The sequence below is a fragment of the Falco naumanni genome, chromosome 3 (genome assembly GCF_017639655.2).
Source record: "Falco naumanni isolate bFalNau1 chromosome 3, bFalNau1.pat, whole genome shotgun sequence".
Lineage (NCBI taxonomy): Eukaryota > Metazoa > Chordata > Aves > Falconiformes > Falconidae > Falco > Falco naumanni.
The window spans coordinates 104,255,586-104,276,883 of NC_054056.1; the positions used below are offsets into that span (position 1 = coordinate 104,255,586).

The following is a 21,298-nucleotide window of genomic DNA, read 5'->3' on the forward strand; positions in this document are numbered from 1 at the left end:
GAGTTTAAGTGAAGCTTTTACTGAAGAACGGGGTAAAAAAAAAAAAAAAAGCTGTCTATATATACCAGCACTGCCCTTTCAGCAGCTTTTCTGAAACAGCAAATTCATATAACAATGGGAAAAATCAGAGACACTTTGAACCGAAGAGATTAACAAAGGCCACCACTGCCAGAAGCTCAAGATGCCCTGGGGGTGACCAGGCAACTTAAGCCAGCACCCTCACATTCCTGATGAAGCCTTCCTAGCCTCCTCTTGCTCCACCCTGCTGGATGCCAGGGAGAGAATGAAAACCCAAAATCATGAACTCAAGCTCAAGAGGTCACTGAGAAGGTGCTGCCCTCCACAGCTTTCTGCTCCAACGGGAAGCTATCACACTGACCAGCATGGTTCCTTAGCTTCATGTGACACTGCCACTGAAACCATCCCTGCTGAAGTACCACCTGTTCTTCAGATCTAGTTCTCCATATACAAGGGTTTCATGATAAAAAGCTGTAACAGCATAAACAAGCTTCCAGAAAACACTCTGTTCCCCTCTGAGGAAGACAGCTTTTCATAGTTTGCCTTGATCATGATAACCAGTTAAGGTAACTCCCAAGTGAAGTGTTTAGGGTACCAACACAGAAGACTATTCGCTTTGTCACAAAATACTACAAAGCTCAAGAAAATCAGTCTTGAGGATTTAGCCACAACTGATTTCCGAGTTTGACAGCACATGACAGTCTACATAATTACACTCTATTCAGTGTAGCTAGAAAGCTATTTAAATTAAAAAAGAAAAAAAGGTAAAAACCAGGGCATAATTGATTTTAGAAAGTTATTATCCAAAGGAGGAATTGAGGGCGAACGTTTGGTAGGAGGAAAAAAAGCACTGAAGTCTTTCACATCTATGAATAATGGGAGTTTAAATCACATTAACTACACAGGACATTAATCTCTTCCTTCAAACATAAGTCAAGGACTATCTTGGGATGGTTTTAAAAGGAGGGAGGGCTGGGGGGCACTGCTTTGGGGTTAGAGGAAAGATGAGTTGGTGCAAGGTAGAGGGAAACAGCAAGGGATCAAACATAAGCAAAAATTACATTGACTAAACCTGTTTCAGTATCGTAACATTCCTGGTAAATAGCCATTTTATGAAGCAGGACACCCAAGGTGCTTCAGCACCACTAGGGTGGTAACTAAGGACAGAGTGGTGCCACCACGCTCTGGAGACCAGACAGCTCTTGTCCAGCCATAGGAAACTCCTGTGTAGGTAACAGCATCTTCCTGACGCAGCCATAAGAACTTTCTTTTATAAAAGAGTCTTGCTAAATTCATCTGGAAGCGTGCCTGACATAGCGCGTCCCTCATCATTCAAATAAAAACTAACCCAGGAAAAGAATCTGGGATCACATGTATTAATGAGACAGAGATGGAAGTCTGACAAAACTTCAGATAACTAGGTGCAGGTCAACCCTTCTCACACTCCAGAGAAGGAAGCTCCAACCCTGACACCCTCTCTGCCGAAGCCAAGACACATCTTTAGCCTGGGGAGGTGATCTAGTCCCACCCCTGCACAAAGAAGGGCCAAATCAGACCAGGTTCTCTTCAGGACCTCGTCACATGGTACCTGCAGGACCAGGCTCAAGGGAAAAGGTGTCACTCATGGAGCACCAAAACCAGCCTTTAAAAACAAAGATGACTTCGCTGACGGCTGCAGTACACTCCAACACAGAGGTACAGAGCACTGCCCGCTAAGGAGAAGGGGGCTGGGCCAGTTCAGCTCCACTTGCAGAGGCCAACGCTTAGTTTAAGGCTGGGACACTGGGAGAGGCGGGAGGGGGGGGGGAGTAAATAAGTGAAAAAAGAAAGCAGGAAAACTTAAATAAACAATTAAATAACCACTGTGTCATGAAAGGCAAGAACCTTTTTACAGCACCACTCCCAATATCACCTCTTTAAAGCATAATATACTTTAAAAGTCTGCAAGATACAAAGGCACCTGGGGAACATATCTCAGAGACAAGAAGAGTCTTTAAAGCAAATTTTAAAACTCTTGATAGTGTTTCAGAACAGTGCATTTACTCATAAGAAACTGTCCCAACTAATCAAATTTTCAGGGCTTAGCAAAAAAAAAAAAAAAACCCACAAAAAACTGTTCAGAGAGTACAGCAAAGGAAACATGTCCCTTGCTTGTTTTACTGGAGGGAAAACAAAAATTCAAACTGCAGACCCCCCTTTCAGTAACAGAATTCAGTCAGAATCCAACACTTCAGAGTGTAAATGTCCAGGGAAAAACTAAAGTACTCCAGTATTGCATTTCACAACAGCTATTCACCAGCTCGTCCTGTGCCACAGTGCTGAATAAGACTAGCATTCAATCTTATCGTAGAAGGAATAAAATGAAATGGCAGAGTAAGGAATACTGCTGTTTTCTAACAGATGTTCATTACCATAAATGAAGTTATAAACCAAAGTTCAAGTGCAATACAGGTCATGAGCCCTGAATTAGCAAAGCCTAGGAAGCAGAAAAAAAACCCCAACCAAACAAACTGCCTCTTAAATCTGTTCTTGATCTTTTTTGAATTTACAGTATCGCTTTTTTGCTAACTAAACATTTACCCTTTAAAAAAAAAATAGAGAGAACCTGGGGAAAATCTAAAATTGTCAACATAAACATAACCATTACCCACAACTTGGCCCAAATCCAGAAAGTTAACTCTGCCAACTGCAGCCAATTTAAACCAAGACAGTATTTGCAATTTAGTTTTAATATTACTATTCTTAGCTGACAACTGTACTGACAGGTAACAGGGGTGCATTTATTCAGATAGAAAACAAACAAAAAACCCAACAAAAACCAAAACAACCAAAACCCAGAAAGCTATCATTACCAGGTTTTGAGTTAACAATTACTTTTAAGGACTGGCCTACAAGCAATCTTGCAAGCGTGAAGGCAGGTATTATTACCTTTTGTTCAAGTTGCAGCTAACACTGCCATAAAATTTTTTAGCTAAATCTGTTACTGTCACCCAGGGGCAGAAAACACGTAGCAGTGGTAACAAGTACTGTGGCTAGGACTGTGCTAGGAAGATACATGGCTACAGCTGAGTACTGTTAAACCCAAGACAAAAGTATGAGCACTGTTTTATAAATAGTGACCAAATTGTTAAGATTAATGACTTAACAATATCAAGAAGGTAAGGAAGAGGAATATGAAGATTATTAATAATTTAGATCCGTTCTAACCTCACTGTAGGCTGTAAGGTTAGTATCTCATCTGGAAGTTAGGGAGGGGTTTCTCTCAAATTCATGAATCTGTTTCCTTCAAAAAGCCTGTCCAGGTCATTGCAGCAAATCATTCAGATACACATAAAGACAGCAAAAGTTCTTGCACAGAACAAGAAATCAAAGCAATTGTTGTGTCTACTAAGAAGAGGTAGTCCTTTACATGGTGAGCTCATAAGAGGATCTTCAAGCCCAAAATTCTGGATTGGAGCCTAGAAATGAGGTGTGTATTATTGCTTTGTTCCATATCTAGAGGTGGATCCTTAATAGTAAATTCTGACTATGATGTACAAGTTCATTCAAGGAATAAGCTCATCAGGCTCATCCCCAACATCCTTTGTTCCTATGTTTTTCTCGACATTTTAACAAAAACTGCAATAGTTTCAGTACGTACAGCAAAACACTAACTTGAAAAATCATGTCCACTGATCTTCAATTGGTTTCCCTAAATATTCCAGATGGGGAAAAAACAGTCCATGAGTTGACAGCAAAAAAATATTCTGCATCATTTGTTATAACTCACAAGTGGTTTCCTGTTACTACAGCAATTAAAGCATGAAAGGATGCTGACTTGTGCAATGCTAAAAATAAACTTGGCTGTTAGCCCGTTCAGTCATATGCACACAAGAGAAAGCTGAGCAAAGCCTTGTAAGACATGAATAGACAGAGGACATGAGAGAATAATTTCTCCACCACCTCTGAGAAGGTAACTATGTTCAAACAAACATTCTAGATGCATATGAATAGGACACTGAAGGGTTTGGGGGTTTTTATACTCTGTAATACTGTAGAAAGTTACACAGTGATTATGTTCCATCTCCCTCCTTGAAACACCTTGCAGTAGCAGAACAGAGGAATTATTGTCTTTATTTGAAACTACTGATATACGTACTGGAACAAGGGCTGAACAAGCTTTGCAGGAGTGCCGTTGTTCCCCTGCCATCAACCAACCAACCCCCTCAGAACAAAACCTACGAGTGATTTCAGGCATAGTTCATTCCTGGGGTACGCTCCAAGCAGGTGAGCAGCCCGGACATACGGGCCCCAGGACAAACCCAGGGCTAAGTACCACATACAATGGATGCAGTCAGCCTGCTCCAAAAGAAAAAACAAAACAACCTATGATTTGGAATATAACTACTCTGCACTACCTCACCTAATGGTCGTTAGTTACTCCCTAGAATGGATGCATTTAGCAACAGAAATGTACATTTCCCGTCAGATGCAGGATAGTCTAGATTTCAGTATCATAGAACTTACTTTGAACTTTATCTGCAGCGCTGGATATTCACCACCAAATATTTTTAGTATAACATACACTTATCCTATTATCCCTCCCAAACCCATGATACATCATTCATATCCTTTTAAAGATGTTTAATGAAGCACAGAGTGCTAAGGTGGAAACCCAGACTGGAGATCTAGGAGAAAGCATAAAATGCAAACAGGTATCCAGAGACTCAAATCACTGTCTTCATCGTTAAGAGGGTCTTTTTCCTGATCTAATCAAATTCTCTGTCAGTGCCTTACAAACTTAGAAGGTCAGCCTTTCATTTCCACCCAGACAGGTTCACACCAAACTAGGGTTTGCAATGGTTTGCTTAACAAGGTCTCAAACTGGAGCTGAAAAAAATTAGAAATAAGATACCTGCCTAAAGAATCAAGGGGGTTAACCTGCTAAAATAATGACAATGCAGAAAGGACTTGCAGTTTTTATGAGATGCATGGCAAGGGTAGAAATACGGAGTTTAAGCTGTCTCCTTCAGAGAGAAATGGAAAATGTCATTAAAACAGCTGAAGTTCTATATAAAAATGCCAGAAACACAGTAACATTGACAGGAGAGTGAACAGGAACAATAATGTGGTGTTCTGATCTGTGCATTCCAGAAGTGAATCATTATATATAAAGAAAAAAAAAAACAAAAAACAAACCTAGGTACTTGAGAGTTGCCAACAAATAAACTAACTGTAGCAATTCCCTAACCAGTGAGCCACCCCCGGAGTCAAAATTCCGTACCTCAAAAAAATCAAAAACTCATCAGCCCAAATGTAGGCTGGCTCTTCTTCCCCTCCTCCATTTTCAGTGCTCGGGGACTGCAAGGAGTTCTCAGGAGCTGGAGGAGGGACACCTCCCATAGCAAATTCTTCGCACTCTTCTCCCTTTGGATGAACTAATCTTCCCCTGGGATTATCAACACCCTCTCCACTAGCTATGGAAAAAGACCAGATAAGTACATCAAAGTAACATCAGACCGGAATTAATCTCATTCAAATATACTCCTCTGTTTAAGTAAGGTGAGGTGTCGGCAATTCTGTGTCAGCACTGATTTTTCTTGGGCCTCTCTGGTTCGAGGTAAGCATCTATCAACTATTTCACTGCTTCGCAGTTGAGCAGAGCAGCAGCTCAGCCACAGCACCGAATTGGAAACAAGACCACAGTACCTATGTATCATCATGGTGCGAGATTAGGGTTTTGGCTGTCCTCCGTAGCAGGTTCACGTAAGAGGACAAGCAAAGCAATTCTGTGGGACACCACAAAAGATTTGTTAACAAGAATTATCAGAGTTCTGCACACAGCCATAGAGATCTGATCTAGCAGAAGGCTTTCATCGCCTTTAAATACAGCAGTGCTAGGCATCACTGATGCCTACATATGAGTGTTCATGAAATATCTGGGGAGTTACAGATACAATTATAATATTCTTTATTTAATCATTTTCCCTCCAGACCACGTTTGAAAAGAAATCTGAGAAGGTGGTGACAGATGAGTTTATTCCCACCCCCCCTCCTCGCACCTGCCCAAAACCACACTTGTTTCTCCAGGAAAGAAGGGAGATAGGGGAAAGGTAATTTATGAATAACAGGGAGCAGAGTTGGCTTTCAAGCCAGGGCACATGATCTTGTGCTTGCAGCCAGCAGCAGATCCCCTCGGAGGGCAAAGCTTACTTAAGACAGTCTGTGCAGCACCCAGGGGGAACCAGGACACTCCCTCCTCTGCTGCCCTAGCACAAAACTGAGTGTATGAATAATATGGGGAGCTTATGCCACAGAGTGGATGCAGTGGACCAGGTCCATGCTATACTCACTGGCTTTTTTCAACACGCTTGCTGTTTACATTGTCATTCCCAGGCACAGAATGTGAGATTTTGCCTTCTGCAGTACTCAAAGGTCTTAAAATGAGAAAAAAGTGGCTTGGTTACTATCAAGACAGATGCTCATTGTAAGAGCAAATCCAAGGCTGGCAACAGCAGTGCTTCCCACAGTCCCTGGTACCAGCAGCACCAGCATCTGGACTCAGTCAGACAGCAACAACCCTTCCAACAGCTACCACCACTTGCAGGCTGTTACAGCAATGCAGTAACACACCAGGAGTGCAACTGATAAATTTGATGTGTCTGGTGAGATTTTTTTTTTCGTTTAAGAGAACTCTGCTATGATCTTTACAGAAAGATGAAGAAAAACTGCTATTAAAGCACATACCACTAAGCACCAGCTTTTTCTTAAGCAGAAAGTTTTGTTCCCTGCCTGAAGACAACCTTGGAAGCAAGTAAGACTGCAGAAATAAGCTTCCCTCTGAAATAATTTTAGATGCATGTAGGATTTATTGCTTTTCATCTGTCTCAGAATTAAGACAGCTACCCAGAATGAGACGGAGATGACCGATAAACTGAATGATGTTCAAACATTTTGTTACAGACTCATATTAACTGTAATTAAGCTCCTCTTCATTTTTCACTGCATTAGGGCAATAAAGACAAAAGTATGAGCTTCCCTGAATTCCTTAAGAAACTATTCATACCTGTCACCAAAAAAAATACCATAAGAAATCACTGACAATTTAAGTTCCAGACATAAATTACACTGAGATAATTGGTACCTCTCTATGTAAGTGCCTAATGAGTACAGAATGCAGCAGCAAGGAAGCTATTCGTAGCTCTTAAACCTAGCGCTAGAGGCAGCACAGTGGATTCATCACCTGGGTACCTTTCTTCTTCCCTTCCGCACATAATTTAGCAAAGCCTCTGGCTACATTTGTGGGACCAGTCAGACTTTAACTGCATAGCCAAAGCCAAGGCACAACGTCAGCTGTCTTTAGCAAACAGCTGATGGAAAGAATGCGCTATAATGTAAAGACAGATAAAATACACTTTACATGGAACTTTAACTCAAAATGTTCTCTTTTGTCTTTTATGTTGTGAGAATATAGGATATCTGCTGGGTTATTCTGCAGCTGCATTATTTATTAATCTGTTCTGCATGTGAATTTTAAGTTCTAAAAAAAAATTACTCTGTTCATGAAAATAGTCTGAAGTTACTAAGATTGTTGATTTCGTAAATAAAGTCATATAAATAAGGAAAAGCAGAAGCCAGACTACTGTGTTCTACCCTTCCTACAAGTGAACAGTTCTAAGTTCACTTTTAACTCTTTCTAGCAATTGCCCTTATTCTGCAAAACAAGAAAAGGAAAATTCTTCTCCCAGTCAATGTTTCTGCCCTCTCTCAGGCGGATTAACTAGCTCAGTTTCAAGTGCATCTCCGCAGCTTCCAACCGCAGAGCTAACACAAGCTTAAGCCCACGTCACACCACTGCAAATCACAGCTGTGCACACACTCCCTCTAAAGCCACTTCAGGACCTCTGCTCTATGAAGTACTACACGCCTGGTCCGTTTATTTAATCCCAATGCTCCTTTAATCTTCTCAGGAAACTACCCAACACCAGGTTATGAAAGGCAGGGTTCTGCCACTTAGCACAGTCTTTGTTTTTCAACTTGGCACATTTTCCCTTTTCCAGTGCTAGGGTTTTGCGTTTTTTTTCTTCCCTGTTCTTCGGTCACAATTTCACTGTGAGCATGCAGCAGACTCCCATGAGTGCTAAAACTATATCCTCCAACTCCAGTTCTGATAATCAGCTTCAGAACTAGTAAATTACAAACACAAAACCACAGCTGAATCCAAGCTTTCCTGCACACATCAGCCTGTGCTGTTTTCTACACGGGAGGAAACATGGAACCTGATCTATTGAACACTTTTCCCCTTAGCAGTGAAAAATATGCTGTGGCACTAGTGTACTGCCTGCGACACTGACATACCTGTAATGCCAGTATTTTCTGGAGACCTTAACAAAATTTGTGCTCTCCTGCAACATTTTTCATGCTCTGTGATGGGGGTTGATCTCAGCATGCCTCTGGCGTCCTTCCCTCCTGCATTCTCATCTGCTTCTCCAAAATCTGGGCAATGTTTACACCACCTCTTCTCCAGCAGCGAGAAAGGCGATGGATTCAGGCTGATGATGCCTTTTGCAGCGCTTAAAGCAAAGTGATACAGGGGAGCAGCCACTGATCCCAGGAGGAATAATCCTGGGTACAGCACCAAAAGAAGGGAGAAGAGAGACAGCTCCCAACCTAGGCAACAAGGCAAATTCAAGGTCAAAAATGCTCCCAAATATAACTGCAAGTACTTGACAATACTAAAAAAGTAACCTGGGAGATTGAAATAGTATTGCTCACTACTGATTCAATGCTTTTCCTCCCATTCCTAAACTCCCTCCTGATCATTTATTTGGGACTTTTCCTTTACTCTAGCACTTGAGCTCAGCCTGATGTACAATCAGACCCAGAGAAGAACACTAGCATGGAAAGCAGAAACGGGACTTTCACACCCAGAGGTTTTCAAGACATGGGGGAAGAACAGGACGCTGCCTTTGCAACAACATGGGTAAGCCAACAGTAAATCCACACCATAAAGACAGGTCACATCCACTACACGTTAGCTTGTCCACAGCTCATCTGTGCATGCTCTTATCCCACGGCGGGGAAGCCAGGTGAATGCTTTTCCTCTGAGGTTGGGAAAGAATAATTAAAGTGAGCTTGCTTTTTTTTTTTTTTAACCTGAGGTTTTAACACAAGGTCAGACACAAATCACCATAGAACTCTGCCATATTAGCATCCAGCTGCAAAAACTCATCTAAGCATGGGAACAAGGCTGATACAATAGGTTCCTAACATCCAAACCAGAGAAGTAAACCAACAGTGAAAACACTACAAATCCAAAGACCTTTTTTCTTTCTGATAAACCATAACCAATAAATGAGTAAACAAGTCACATGTATTTCTCACTGGAGCCATTAATCTTCAACACAGGCCATTTGTGCTGTATCAGAACCACAGACACACCTTTGTTATGTTCCTTCCGTGCAGGGAGAGGGACACTGAATCTCAAGAAGCCTGTCCAACGTTTTCGCAACTGTTTACTTTACTCCATAAAATAAAAAGGCAAAGGGTGGGGGGTGGGCGGGGAGTTGGATTTCAGGCTGCTCTCCCATCTCTTCTCTTTGGCAAAAATCTTCTATTAGGCAAGACGGCTGTGGATCTAGCCAGCAATTCTTACATCTCTTCCCCTTGAACAAAATGGTTGGTTTTACATTTGTAACAACACAGCTATACTTGTGCTTTGTTAAAATCAGCCTGTTGCCAGGACTTAATGAAGCAAAGAAACAGCTGGATTGAAAGCCTATTTACGATCTGAAAATACAAGCTGATGGCACTTAAAAGAGCAGTGGGGTAAAGAAATTGGTTTATCACATGCACATTTCTCCCCAGTCTTCCATGAAACCAAATAAACCACAATTTCTACCCGTTCAGATTGCTATGAAAGATGGGGTAACATCTTAATGGAGATCAGCGATTCATACTCCTAGCGTAAGATGAGTTACAGCAAACTGGCCAGCAGTAAAGGATTGATCACTGCATGGAGTCAAAAGCTATCAAGAGCAAAAAACTGAAAGCCACAAACAAAAAAAGTTATCCTAACAGTACAATAACCAGAAACGGATGCTATCTAAAAGAAAAATGCAGCAGGTCAAAATGCAACAATTGTTGGCTCACGGTAAGCATTTGGACCTGAAGAAAATACTAGAGTTTTGTGGCAATACAGCTTTATACACAACAACGCACCCCAAAGCGGACAGACCTCTGTCCATGGCATGAACAAGAATCACAGACCCCATCCTGTGTCTCCTGACTCTGCCTGAAGCTTTCACAGAAACTTTTGAAAGAACTGCTGGTGTCCAGCTGACAGGTCTCAGACTAGCCTGGGCCACTGCCAAGACTCATGTCTCTGGCTCCTCTCAGTTCAAGTTGACTTCACTGTAGAAGCCTTTTTCTCTCAAACTTCTCCATCCTTTTTGACATGAGAAAGATTTTTTCAAGGCTTCATCCTTCCCCCAGGGTCATGCAGGAGCCTTTCATGAGGATCACTGCCAAACAGTAAGGCAAGTTTTAATTCTGGAAATGTCTGTGCTCCTATCTGAGACCCTAAAAGCTACAAAGTATTTAGCAAGCGTGTTGAGGAAAGGTTTTATCCTTGGGTACAAGCAGTAGGAGAGAATGAAACAAGCCACTTGCTCCTTACATCTGCTTTAAGGTGATAGGAGAGTTGATACAGAACATGCTGTGTCTCCAAACACATAATACTGCAGTCTTATGTATGTTCCTATTTGCTTTTTATTATCTAGAGAGAAACATGCAGGTTAAAAAAAAAAAAGTCCTGTCAGGATTTGCCAAAAGCTGAAGGATCTCAGTTTGTCAAAATTAAATTTCAAAAAAACCCCTCAAGGAATACCCAAAAAGCAACGAACATGATGAGCCCATCATACATGAACAGAAACTGGCAAACGACGCAGCCAAAGCATACAGAGTATCAGTATGTATTACAGCTGCTAGAGTGGATATTTTATTAATAATTAACATCTAAGAAATATCTAAGAATCCAAAGTAAATGAACACTGGAAAAAAGCTATGTATTCATATCCCATAGTTCTGGATGGAATATACACTCCGCTGTGTTAAAAATGGAATTTTGTGGCCTTTGCCTTAAAATGCTCCCAGTGTTTCAGGGGAAGCAAGGGTTTTGTTTCAGGCATGGGTTAGTCACATCCCAAAAATTCCACGGGGCTCGTTCAATGTTAAAGGAAGTTCTCACACACAGCAACAAAACAGAAACAAGAACATATGCTTTCAGGTTTTTGAAATAACACAGTGCTAATTTAAGGAGAAAGAAAGAAGGAGGGGGGCACACGACAGCCCATACACACAAGTTCAGCCCTCCCCAATATGAGCCACTTCTTGTAAAAAAACCCACCAACCACCACCAGAGAGATCAAAGAGAGCTTCCTTAAGTACTCTGTTTGCATGGTACACTTATCTCATTTTTCCATTTCCTACTAGTTTTTAGAAAAGATTTTCTCCCGGACACACCAGCTGCCTCAGTAGTTCCTTATTTGGATTGATTAAATAATAAATAAGGCTGACTAAAGCTACAAGTTTTCATTTGAATGAGTAAGCTTTAAATAATTTCTTAGAGAAACTGGTAGACTTAATTTTAATTTTGATTACATGCTGAAACAGTACCCCTGTGTCCACAGAACATGATACATTTCATTCATGCCTATTACAGAAGATCCAAGTGTTTCAAATTATCACACTGAAAGGTTTAAGTTGTATTGTAAGTAAAAGTTGCGTTTCTAATGATCTTTCCTAAAGACCTAAATCAAAAGCACCGCTCATACCAGACAAGATAGCTAAAAGCATTATCTGTCTCCTAATAACTATAAAATGTATTATTTTACACAAGACACATACAGTTGAAGAACAATGGCTCAAGGTTTAGATATTTTTTTAATTCACGATTTAGAAGTTGTTCATGCATGACCCCTATTTTGTACATATCACATGCTTAAACACATGCAAACGATGGAAAACATTTTAACTGGAGCAATCTTCTCTCTTATGTCTAAAACATTAACTGCAGAGAAGAGCCAAGGCAGCTAACTAAATAATGATACTTTTAAACAGTAATATTACTTCTGCATTATGTTTGGACCATGTAATTTAATGCACAACACCTTTCTAGGAAAAGGCGTAAGGTAGATGACACTGAGCTTCAGTAAATGAAGCTATTTCACAGTTTGATGTCTCTGGTTGAGTATTATCTAGATACTATGGTATAGGTCAGGAGTTCCCACAAGACTTGAAACACTTCTTTGGTCACATTAAGAGTAAGTCCCTGGAGTGCTATGGGGATCACTTAAATTCTTCAGACAAAAGCCTTTGTATTAATAAAGAAAAACTGTACTTTTATTCCTGGTAGCAATACATGCTAACTGCATCAAAACAAGCAAGCAGAAAGTCTGTCAAACCAGCAGCCTGCTGGCCTTATGCAATGCCACATCTTAGCAAACACACTTTTTTGTAGTTTGTTTGGGTTTTTTTTACTGTACCAAAAGTACTGGTCGTCTCTGGTGATACTACCTCCTTCGCTGGCTTCTCAAGTGGCACCAGTGGTTTAGGGTATCTGGACGCTACAACAAGTTTTCAAAAGCAAGACAGCAGTAAGTCATTATTTTAAAATCTTCCGATCAATACTGGAGTATCAGCCAGCAAGGAAAGAGCCTTTACAAATACTAAGACTGGATTTCTCTAAGTCTTACACCGATTCCACTTGAACACTTGCAGGCTCTCCTCCGCAAAAAACACACAGCAAAGATTCTGCATTTAAGCAGAGAACTCAGACTAGAACCTGCTTTAAGTGATACGAGCACATAAAATTTCAGAATATGAAAGAAAACCAACCACAACAACAAAACCAACATGTTTTTCAGAAAACAGTACCTTGCCGAACGTGGTTCAAAGGTTGGCAGTTACAGTAACATTTGACATTTGCAGAGAACAATTTCAGGTTAGTTTTACCGCAAGTGACCAAGCACCAATTTCTTGTTTATGACATTAAACCTCAGCCCCTTCTAATACTTAAGTAATATACACATGGCCCTGTCCCAAAATACTATTTGTACTAGCGCAAATAGAATAAGCCTCACAAACAGGATTTAAAGCAGAAAAAGAGAATTACCAAATTTATTCAAAGTTAAAATTTTATGAAAATTTCTATATATAGTTAACATTTCCGTAAGATACCATGTGTGCAATGAGATGACATGATGAAGAATCCAACTTTTGTAAGCTACCTAAATTTGCAGTTTTACTGTTACTCAAAAAAGGAAGTCCAAAAAGATCATGCACATCCACTTGAAATAAAGCTTAAACATGAAGGAGCACTGCAATAAAAACATGCAATGTCTGACTGACTAATGCAACACATTAAAGTGCTACAATGAACACCAGAAACAGGTTTTTCTACTACCCAAGAGCACACTTAGGAGGTGAGGTTTTGTTCATGCACTATTTTTTGCTTTGAAGTTTTGAGATTCAGTTGAGGTTTAATTGTTTTGTTGGGTTTTTTTAAAACTATACTTTCACTTCTGAAAGGTTTCTTGGGGAATGGGGCATATCTCTTAAAAGGACTTCAGGAGTATTAAATCTTTTAAATAAGGCACCCCCATGCAGCATCTAGACCTTCCCATGCATTTCATCTTTTCTGATAACGGACATCAATATTCTTGAAAAAAGGCGTAAGAAGAGAGAATCTAGAACAAATTTAACTGAATTTCATAAGTGAAAACCCAATCTATGGATAAAAAGGAGGTGGAACTCCTGCCTCTACCTGTTACCCGCCAGAGTAGCTGCAGGGTTCACTTGATCAACCAGCCTTATCCTGGGTCACAGCATCTACATAATCGCTGTCAGCAGAGCGGGAACCCAGCTTCCCCCAGCCAAGCTCCATCCCAGCTCCCCGAAGAAGGCAGAGCCCTGCTTTTCAGCATCGAGGCCCGGGAAAACCACATCAGTTTTATGCATCAAGTATTCCAGATATAGAAGCACATGACAGCTACAGGGCTGAATACAGCTTCTGACTTCTCCCTCTCTTCACCAAGGTTTAGGAAAAATAGTGTCAGAACAACTAGAAAAAGATACAACTCATTCCTCGCTCCTCCCCCTCCAGCAAAATGGCATCAATTCAAATAAATGGCTAAGATTCAATATTAGCATTAACTGACATTTAGGGTGAGAAGTCTTTTATAAGTATATTTTATCCCATTTAATAAAATATTTTGCATTACACAGGTGACCACCATTTGAAAACAGAACAGTTCCAAATCGAGGCATTAATGAAAATGATCAGTAGAATCTGTGTAGCACTCTTCCTTCATGAGGGCTGCATGACTGGAGGGAGGTGGGGGTGTGTGCAAAAAAAAAAGAAGTTTCAGAAGCAAAAAGAGAAGTAGCATGTGTTTCCATCTGAAAGACTATATTCCTCTCACTACTGAGCATTTTTCGCTCAGCGGTCAGATTAGCAATAGCCCTGGCGTATGCTGTGATGATCTAAGACAACAAAGGGACTGCACACAGACAGGCTAGCAAGTTTGCCATTTTAGCAGCTTGACGGGGCACTTCAAACTTGCAAATGAGATGCTTGCCAGCGGTCTGCCAGGCAGCCTTTTCCTAGAACAGCAAACACTGGAGTTTAAAAAAGTTTCTGGACCTAGGTCAACAGCAAGGGAGAGGTAGATGATCCTTCTCCACACACAGCTCAGAGTTCACGTGCGTATGTTGAGTCTGTAGAGGAGAGAGGAAGAGAACACCATCCCCACCAGGTGCCATCATAGCTGCCACAGCATGCTGCCAAGACTGCTCCCTCTACCCCCAGCTCAGCAGGCTGGGTGGTCCTTGCAAGAAGCCTCACACTTGCACTGTGAAATCACTCTTCAAACAGGACAAGTAGTTCCATAAGGATCAAATTATGCTTTGTTGTGTTAACACAGATCAAATTCTATTAAAAAGGGGTACTAAAATCTGAGTGGTTCTAAACCACCATGGCAGATGAACCGGTTTGTTCGTATTAGCAAGAAGTGTCTGACTCATGCAACAAAGGGAATCTTATTCATAGGAGATGGTGCTTGGAATGCCTAAAATCCACAGTGAGATCTGTCTGTCTTTGATGACATCTGCAGTCTTCTGGATTAACTTTTCTTTTTAAAGTTGTGGAAGTAGAGGCACCTAGGCTCAAACACTTCCTAAGCTATCCCTTCACAAGTCTGAACACCCAATCATAAACCATAGGTGTTTCTTCTGACACCAAAGTAAAAGCTTGCAGATTCCCACAGAGATCTTGCCCCAGCTGTCAGCCCTACTGAACACATGGAGGTGGTGACCTTTACCTGCACACTAACTTTTTAAGCAGGGATAAGATGCAGTAACTTGAAATTATGAACATTTTCTATCAGAATGCACGCTTTTGGTCAGATTATTTATAAAACCATGTATGGTTTATGACATACGTGCCTTCAGAGAGAATCTAGCTAGAGACTGAATTCTCCACGACCTGCAAATTAAACCAACAAAACTAGCTGTCAAGACTGCACTGCTACTGGGTTTCTGCATGTTTTCCAGTTAATATACAACCTCAACAGGCAGAGAAACAAGCAATTACACTTCAGAAGGCCTTTTATTAAGTGATCACATCACAAGCGCCTTCCATTTAAACTATAAAATGCAATGTGGTGCTTTCAAGGAATTGTGTTCAATGTACATACATTACATGTTAACATACATATATTTTATATAAATTATATACAAAGGTATATATTAATATATTCTATGTATATGTACAAAAAGACAGGAAAACAGGATTTGTTTTCCTGTCTTTGCAACAAAAGATGGGAAAATAACGGATCCTCTCACTATTAAGACCTGAGATTTCTTATAGGCCCTAGACAGTCATCGTGTCAGTATATTAATGGAAAGTGGTTACATCTGGGCTCAAGAATATTTTAACAGCATAGATAAGAACAGTACCCTTAGAAGAAATGAAGACGCAGCAGACATGCTAAGTTTAGTATTTCTTACCTAAGCAAGTCAAACCCTTCAGCATTTTTCCTCCTTGTTACTGCGCTTGCTGCACTGCTTAGAACTGCTTTCATGAATCACTTCATATCATGCACTGAAAACTAAAGGCAGGAAACCTGAATATAAGCTCCTTAAGAAAGAAGTTACCTCATCTTTCTAATACCACTCTTTCACAATGGAAAATTGCTATAGAAGGTCAGAGGCATTAAATCATTCTTCACATTGCCAGTAAGACTTCTACGTTTTCATCTCCCCCATGCAAGAAAGGAGCATCTGACAGGAAGGAAGATCTGACTGACTGTTGCCAACAAAACTAAGCTTTGATTATGAAGCATGAACAGGAAAGCAGAACTATCATATTTAACAGAATTGGCCTACTTGCTACTTCAGTGTTCCTGTATTTATGAGAAAGAACAATACAAAATGTTTGTATTCAAGTCCACATGCATCATCTTCATCTGGTGTGGCCGACATGCTTACAAGAAACACAAGCTGAAATTTAAAAACTTTGTTTCAAACCTTTTCCTGGGAAAATGTGAGACCTTATTCACAAGACTGGAAAAAAACCCAAAACCAAACCAAAAAACTTGAAAAAGGAAAACTAAATCCAGGTGAGAAGGTCTTGCAGCTGTCTTCAAAAAGAGCAATTTAGTGATATTTTGACTAAACTTTAAGATAGTAAGATACAGCTTATAGTCTAAATCAGGACAGTTCTCAAAGTATCTTCCATCAAGACTCAGTTTCATAGCCCTCCCCCCAGCTTCTCCTATGCAAACCCCATCTATTACCTTCAGCTCAGGCTCCCATCCTTTATCACTAGCTCACAGATAGAGCTCTGCCTTCCAACTGATGCACAGAAGAATCTCTGTGTTTATTAATAAGCTAAACTGCTCAAACTGACTGCTAGTGCTCGGCATCTGGGAGCATTAAGAGCCCAGACATAAACATCCTGGTAGGACAGGTGACAATGTGATAGCAGGAACATATTCACGGACCCCTCCTCACCTACAACTTTTGCGACTACAGTGCAAGCAGATGTGTTAAGTTTCAAAAACGCTTCAGACTCACCTAACTTACAGGTCAACAGCTACGACTCACCTACCTGAGGACCGTCCTTCAGCGTAGCAGCCGCAGCAAAAGATGGGTTTCCCTGTAGCCTCTGCCATTAGCGGAGGCCACAGATAGTGTGGCCTGTCATATTTCGCGCTAGGGCAATTAGTTGATGGAACTGCATCCTTCTGGTGGTAGGCCTGGGAATGGGCTGAGGAACAGGCCCCAGTTGGTTCTTGCTGTGCCCAGGTCTCCCCATATTGCTGCCAGCTTCCCCTAGCTGATATGGGGTCTGTTAGGGCACAGAAGAGGCAGTGAAGGAAGAAGGTCAAAACTTAACCCAGTAAGGATTGTGTTAAGAAGGGTACGGACTAAGACCTCCCTTTCCATATGGAAGTATGAAAAGATCACAGGCACAAAACAAGCTTAAGCACAGTGGCAAAACTGCATAGGCATTTTCTGATTAAGGAGAGACTGATTCTCCAGGCTCAAACAGGACACAGGAATTTGCTCAGTGAATTTGAAGGCTGCATTTGGATCACTTTCATTGGAAATGAAACACAAAAGTAGAACGAGCAACCTTATATAAGGAATAAGTTACTAGGAGCTGCAGCATGTTGCCATCAAACGAGAAGATCGAGAAGAAACCCAGCATCTCTAAAACCATCTCATCTTGATTGAAAAAAATCAAAAAGTGACACTAGTAGACTGAAGGAAGTACTTGGAAAGCAGGGCACAAATACCTCTAACTACCCATCTGCTACTCACAATCACAACCTGTCTACCTGTTGGACCATTCCTACACAGTCAGCATTTCAACAGCAGGAAAGAGCAAACGTACAAATTATTATCTAACGACAATAAAGCACAGTACAGATTAATTAATTAAAAAATTAAGTACAGAATATCAACATCTAGGCCAGAAATCATAATTTTCTTTCAAGTGCAGCCCTTCTATCCACTTTGCCTTCTGGTACTCCGTGGTGTTGAGAGTGATGATACACATCCAACACTCCCCAAGAGCCTGGCTCTACATTCACTGCCTTTCTTCACATAAAATCTGAATTCTGTAATTATCAACCCTCTAAAAAAAAAAAAAACAACAAAAAAACAACCCACCACAAACAGCTACGGGCAATCCATCCCACCCAGGGATTTCTGGCATTACCATTCCCTTCCTCAGCTCAGAGCAGCTTGCACACATGCACACCAAAGAGGATTCAGTGCTATGGTGGGTGCACCTCATGAAAGCAGAGCACTTACTTCACCAGCACTGAATGATTTTCTGGGCCACGTTTCCTCTTATTCATGTGGTTTTAGTTCACTATAGTATCTAGGAATGTACAAAGGTCCATGCTATAGTTTTCAGATTTTTATTTCCTCTGATTTTTTATTCAACAGACTTACCAGAAGCCCTCCTTGGTTATGATTTTTCATTTTCCACAACACAGGAAAAAAAATCTCATTTCTTAGAATTAAAAGAGCTGACAGCTATTACCATGCTGCAGTCTGGTAAAAAAAAAATATGAATGGAGCCAGCTAAAGGAAAAAGTTACTTTCAAAAAAGTCTTTATCAAGCTATAGGATGGGCTGCTCAAGAATCTGACTCCAAGGACAGAGGTCTGATGGCATCGCAACACTGCACGCAGCCCTCACCTGTAAGACTACAATGCTCACAGCTGAGATTTTGTTCAGTCAATCTCTCCAGTGGGATTAGTGCTCGGTTTCAGCACAAGTGAACTGCAATTTCCAGTAGCAGAATAAATTTGCAGTTTACTAAGAAGATCCCATGCAGTAAAGTCTCTAAACTCAAACTAATGCTTTTGTTACTCCTTCTAAATCCTGAAGCATCAGAAAGTCACAGTATTTTACAGAAACAGACTTTCATATTATAGCTAACAGTAACCGAGAAACAAAACTAAATAGGACCATCTGTTGAACTATCTCCATGTAAACTTTGAGACGTTATACTGAAATGCATTTTAAAAGTCTCACTTTGATATCCACCGCACCATCCTCCAGGGCCACAGAAGCAGTGCCAGCAGTCCAGTTTCACCTGAGAAGTAACTGCCAAGATAGAAACCCACACAAAAACCTCACGGCAAGAACCCTTCAGAAGCAGAGGCGGCTTCATTTAGGAAGCGTATTAGTTGTTAGTATTCAAAAATTAGTGTCAACTTACAGCTCAAAGCATACCTCCCACTACACTGGAAAACACACACAACCGATCCACGCTCTGCGAATCAGAGTGCTGCTCCTAAAATGAACTGCTTAAGCAAACTACTCTTGATCTCGCTAGGAACAGTAGAGTTCGTGTGGTTATCGGCAAACCCAGAGGTACCTGCAAAGGTTTTGTCTCTTCACAAAAGTAGCTCTCCTATGGCTGACCCCTGGACCTGTTCTCTGCCCACCGTAAGATTTCTTCCAGACACGGACAGAAGAGCCACAGGGCACAGAAATGCCCTTCCCAAGGGCACAGCACTACCAAAGACACAAAGAGGCCCAGATCAAATGCACACTGATCTCCTGAGTACCCGCCACCATCTTCGTCGCAACAGGGGCTGTAAATTACGGCTGAGCGTCAGAACCAGGAGTACTGAGGTCGCAACTAAAGAGGATTTGGCTTTGTCAGGTTTGATTCGTTTAAGGAAAAGCGTCAAGTTGGCAAGATCAGTTGGATCAGTCGGAAGAAAAAAAGAAATCACTGTGAATTATTTTAATTAGCATGGCACAGCACTACCTTCAGAGACACATCTACAAGCCTCCCCAGCACAAGGCACACCTTCCCGCAGAAGAACCAACACTTGCAAGAGGTGATGCCAGCAGCTCCCTGTGCAGGGAACTGTAATTCATGAATGAGCTCTCAGAGAAGCAGCAGCAGCAGCCGCCCCGCGCCTCCTAAGAGGTCTGAAACCAGTTTACTGCTGCGCTGGGCGTCAGGGGGATTTTAGGAGACAGGCTTTTCCACTGCCATGCCCAAGAACGGAGCCCCGGCGCCGTCCCCCAATCCCTCGGGAGATGCCAATAGGGCCAGGAGCGGGCACGGTGGGTCGTCTGAAGTTCTGAGGGTGCTGCAGATGCTTCTGGAAACTAAATTTGGGGTGGTGTGCCTAGTCTACAGCCGGGTACGATGCAACACGCGCTGCCCCGTCCTGCCGGAGCTGCCCCCTCGCCCCACGGAGCCGCCCGGGCCGAGCCGGGAGCACCCGGCCCGGCCGAACTTGGGGGCTCAGCCCCGGCCCGGCCACCCCCGCCCCGCCCCGCCCGCCCTCGGCGCGGCCCCGGGGCGCGGGGGAGGGGGGGGCGGCGGGTGCCGGCCCCGGGGCCGGGGTCTGCGGGAGCCGGCGCTCACCTTGGGCGATGGCGATGGACTCGAAGCGGTGCAGCTCCCGCAGCAGGCAGCTCCGCTCGGTGGAGTGCAGGCTGTAGATGAAGTCGCGGGCCCCCTGCGCCGTGTTCAGCGCCTCCATCGGCTCCTTCTTGGGGTGGGTGCCCAGCGCCCGCGACCCCCGCGGGAGGAGCAGCCCCTCGGCGCCCCCCCGCAGGCTACCCAGGCGGCGGCGGCAGCAGCAGCGCGGCGGGCCACGCAGCGAGCCCAGGCAGGAGGAGGGGGCGGCGGCAGCGGCGGGGCCCCCCGGCCGCCCCAGCAGCAGCGCCGCCCGGCCGAGCCACGCCGACATGGGGCAGGGGAAGGGCGCGGCGCTCGGGCCGCCAGAAACACCCGCCGCCGAGTCCCCCGAGCCGCGCTCCCGCAGCTTCCTTCCACCGGGCCGGGGAGTCCGCGCCCAGTCACCGCCCCGCGGCCGCTCCCGCCAGCAGCGGCGGCGGCGCCGCGCCCCGCCCCGCGCTCCCCCGCTCCGCTCCGCTCCCCGCCGCGCCGCGCCGCTCCGGGCCGTCTCAGCCGCTGGCGCCCATGGCCCCGCGCCGGCCGCAGGGCGGGGCGGAGGGCGGCCAGCAGGGGGCGGCGCCGCGCAGGCGCGGGGCGTGGCGGGCGCCGCGCGGCCTGTGTTGCCCTCTCAGGGCGGCGCGCGCGGCCGTCCCCCCCCTCCGCTGAGGGGAGCGCGGCCGGCCGGGGGGCGCGGGGTAGCGCGGGTTAAGCACCGGCCCCGGCCTTTGGCAGGGCTCCCCCCCCCCCCCCCGACTCTCGAGTGCTGCATCTATTGTTAAGGTACCCGTAAGCACA

The 21,298-nt window shown here is 43.3% G+C and overlaps 1 protein-coding gene across 6 annotated transcripts in view; it reads right to left on the minus strand.

The window, feature by feature from the left end:
• The window catches only part of TMEM65 (transmembrane protein 65), a 37,641-nt gene extending 16,648 nt beyond the window's left edge, over positions 1-20,993 (minus strand). For 4 of the 6 annotated variants that reach the window (XM_040586445.1, XM_040586446.1, XM_040586443.1 and 1 more), the window contains exons 1-2: positions 20,468-20,993; positions 17,168-17,407 (exon numbers count right to left, since the gene is read on the minus strand). In XM_040586445.1, the coding sequence (XP_040442379.1) occupies positions 17,168-17,407; positions 20,468-20,795 (568 nt within the window). In that variant the 5' untranslated portion in view covers positions 20,796-20,993. Of the gene's footprint in view, positions 1-17,167; positions 17,408-19,110; positions 19,305-20,467 lie in introns of those variants that run through there. The other 2 variants (XM_040586447.1, XM_040586448.1) reach the window with 2 other exon arrangements.
• Between the last annotated feature and the right edge of the window lie 305 nt (positions 20,994-21,298).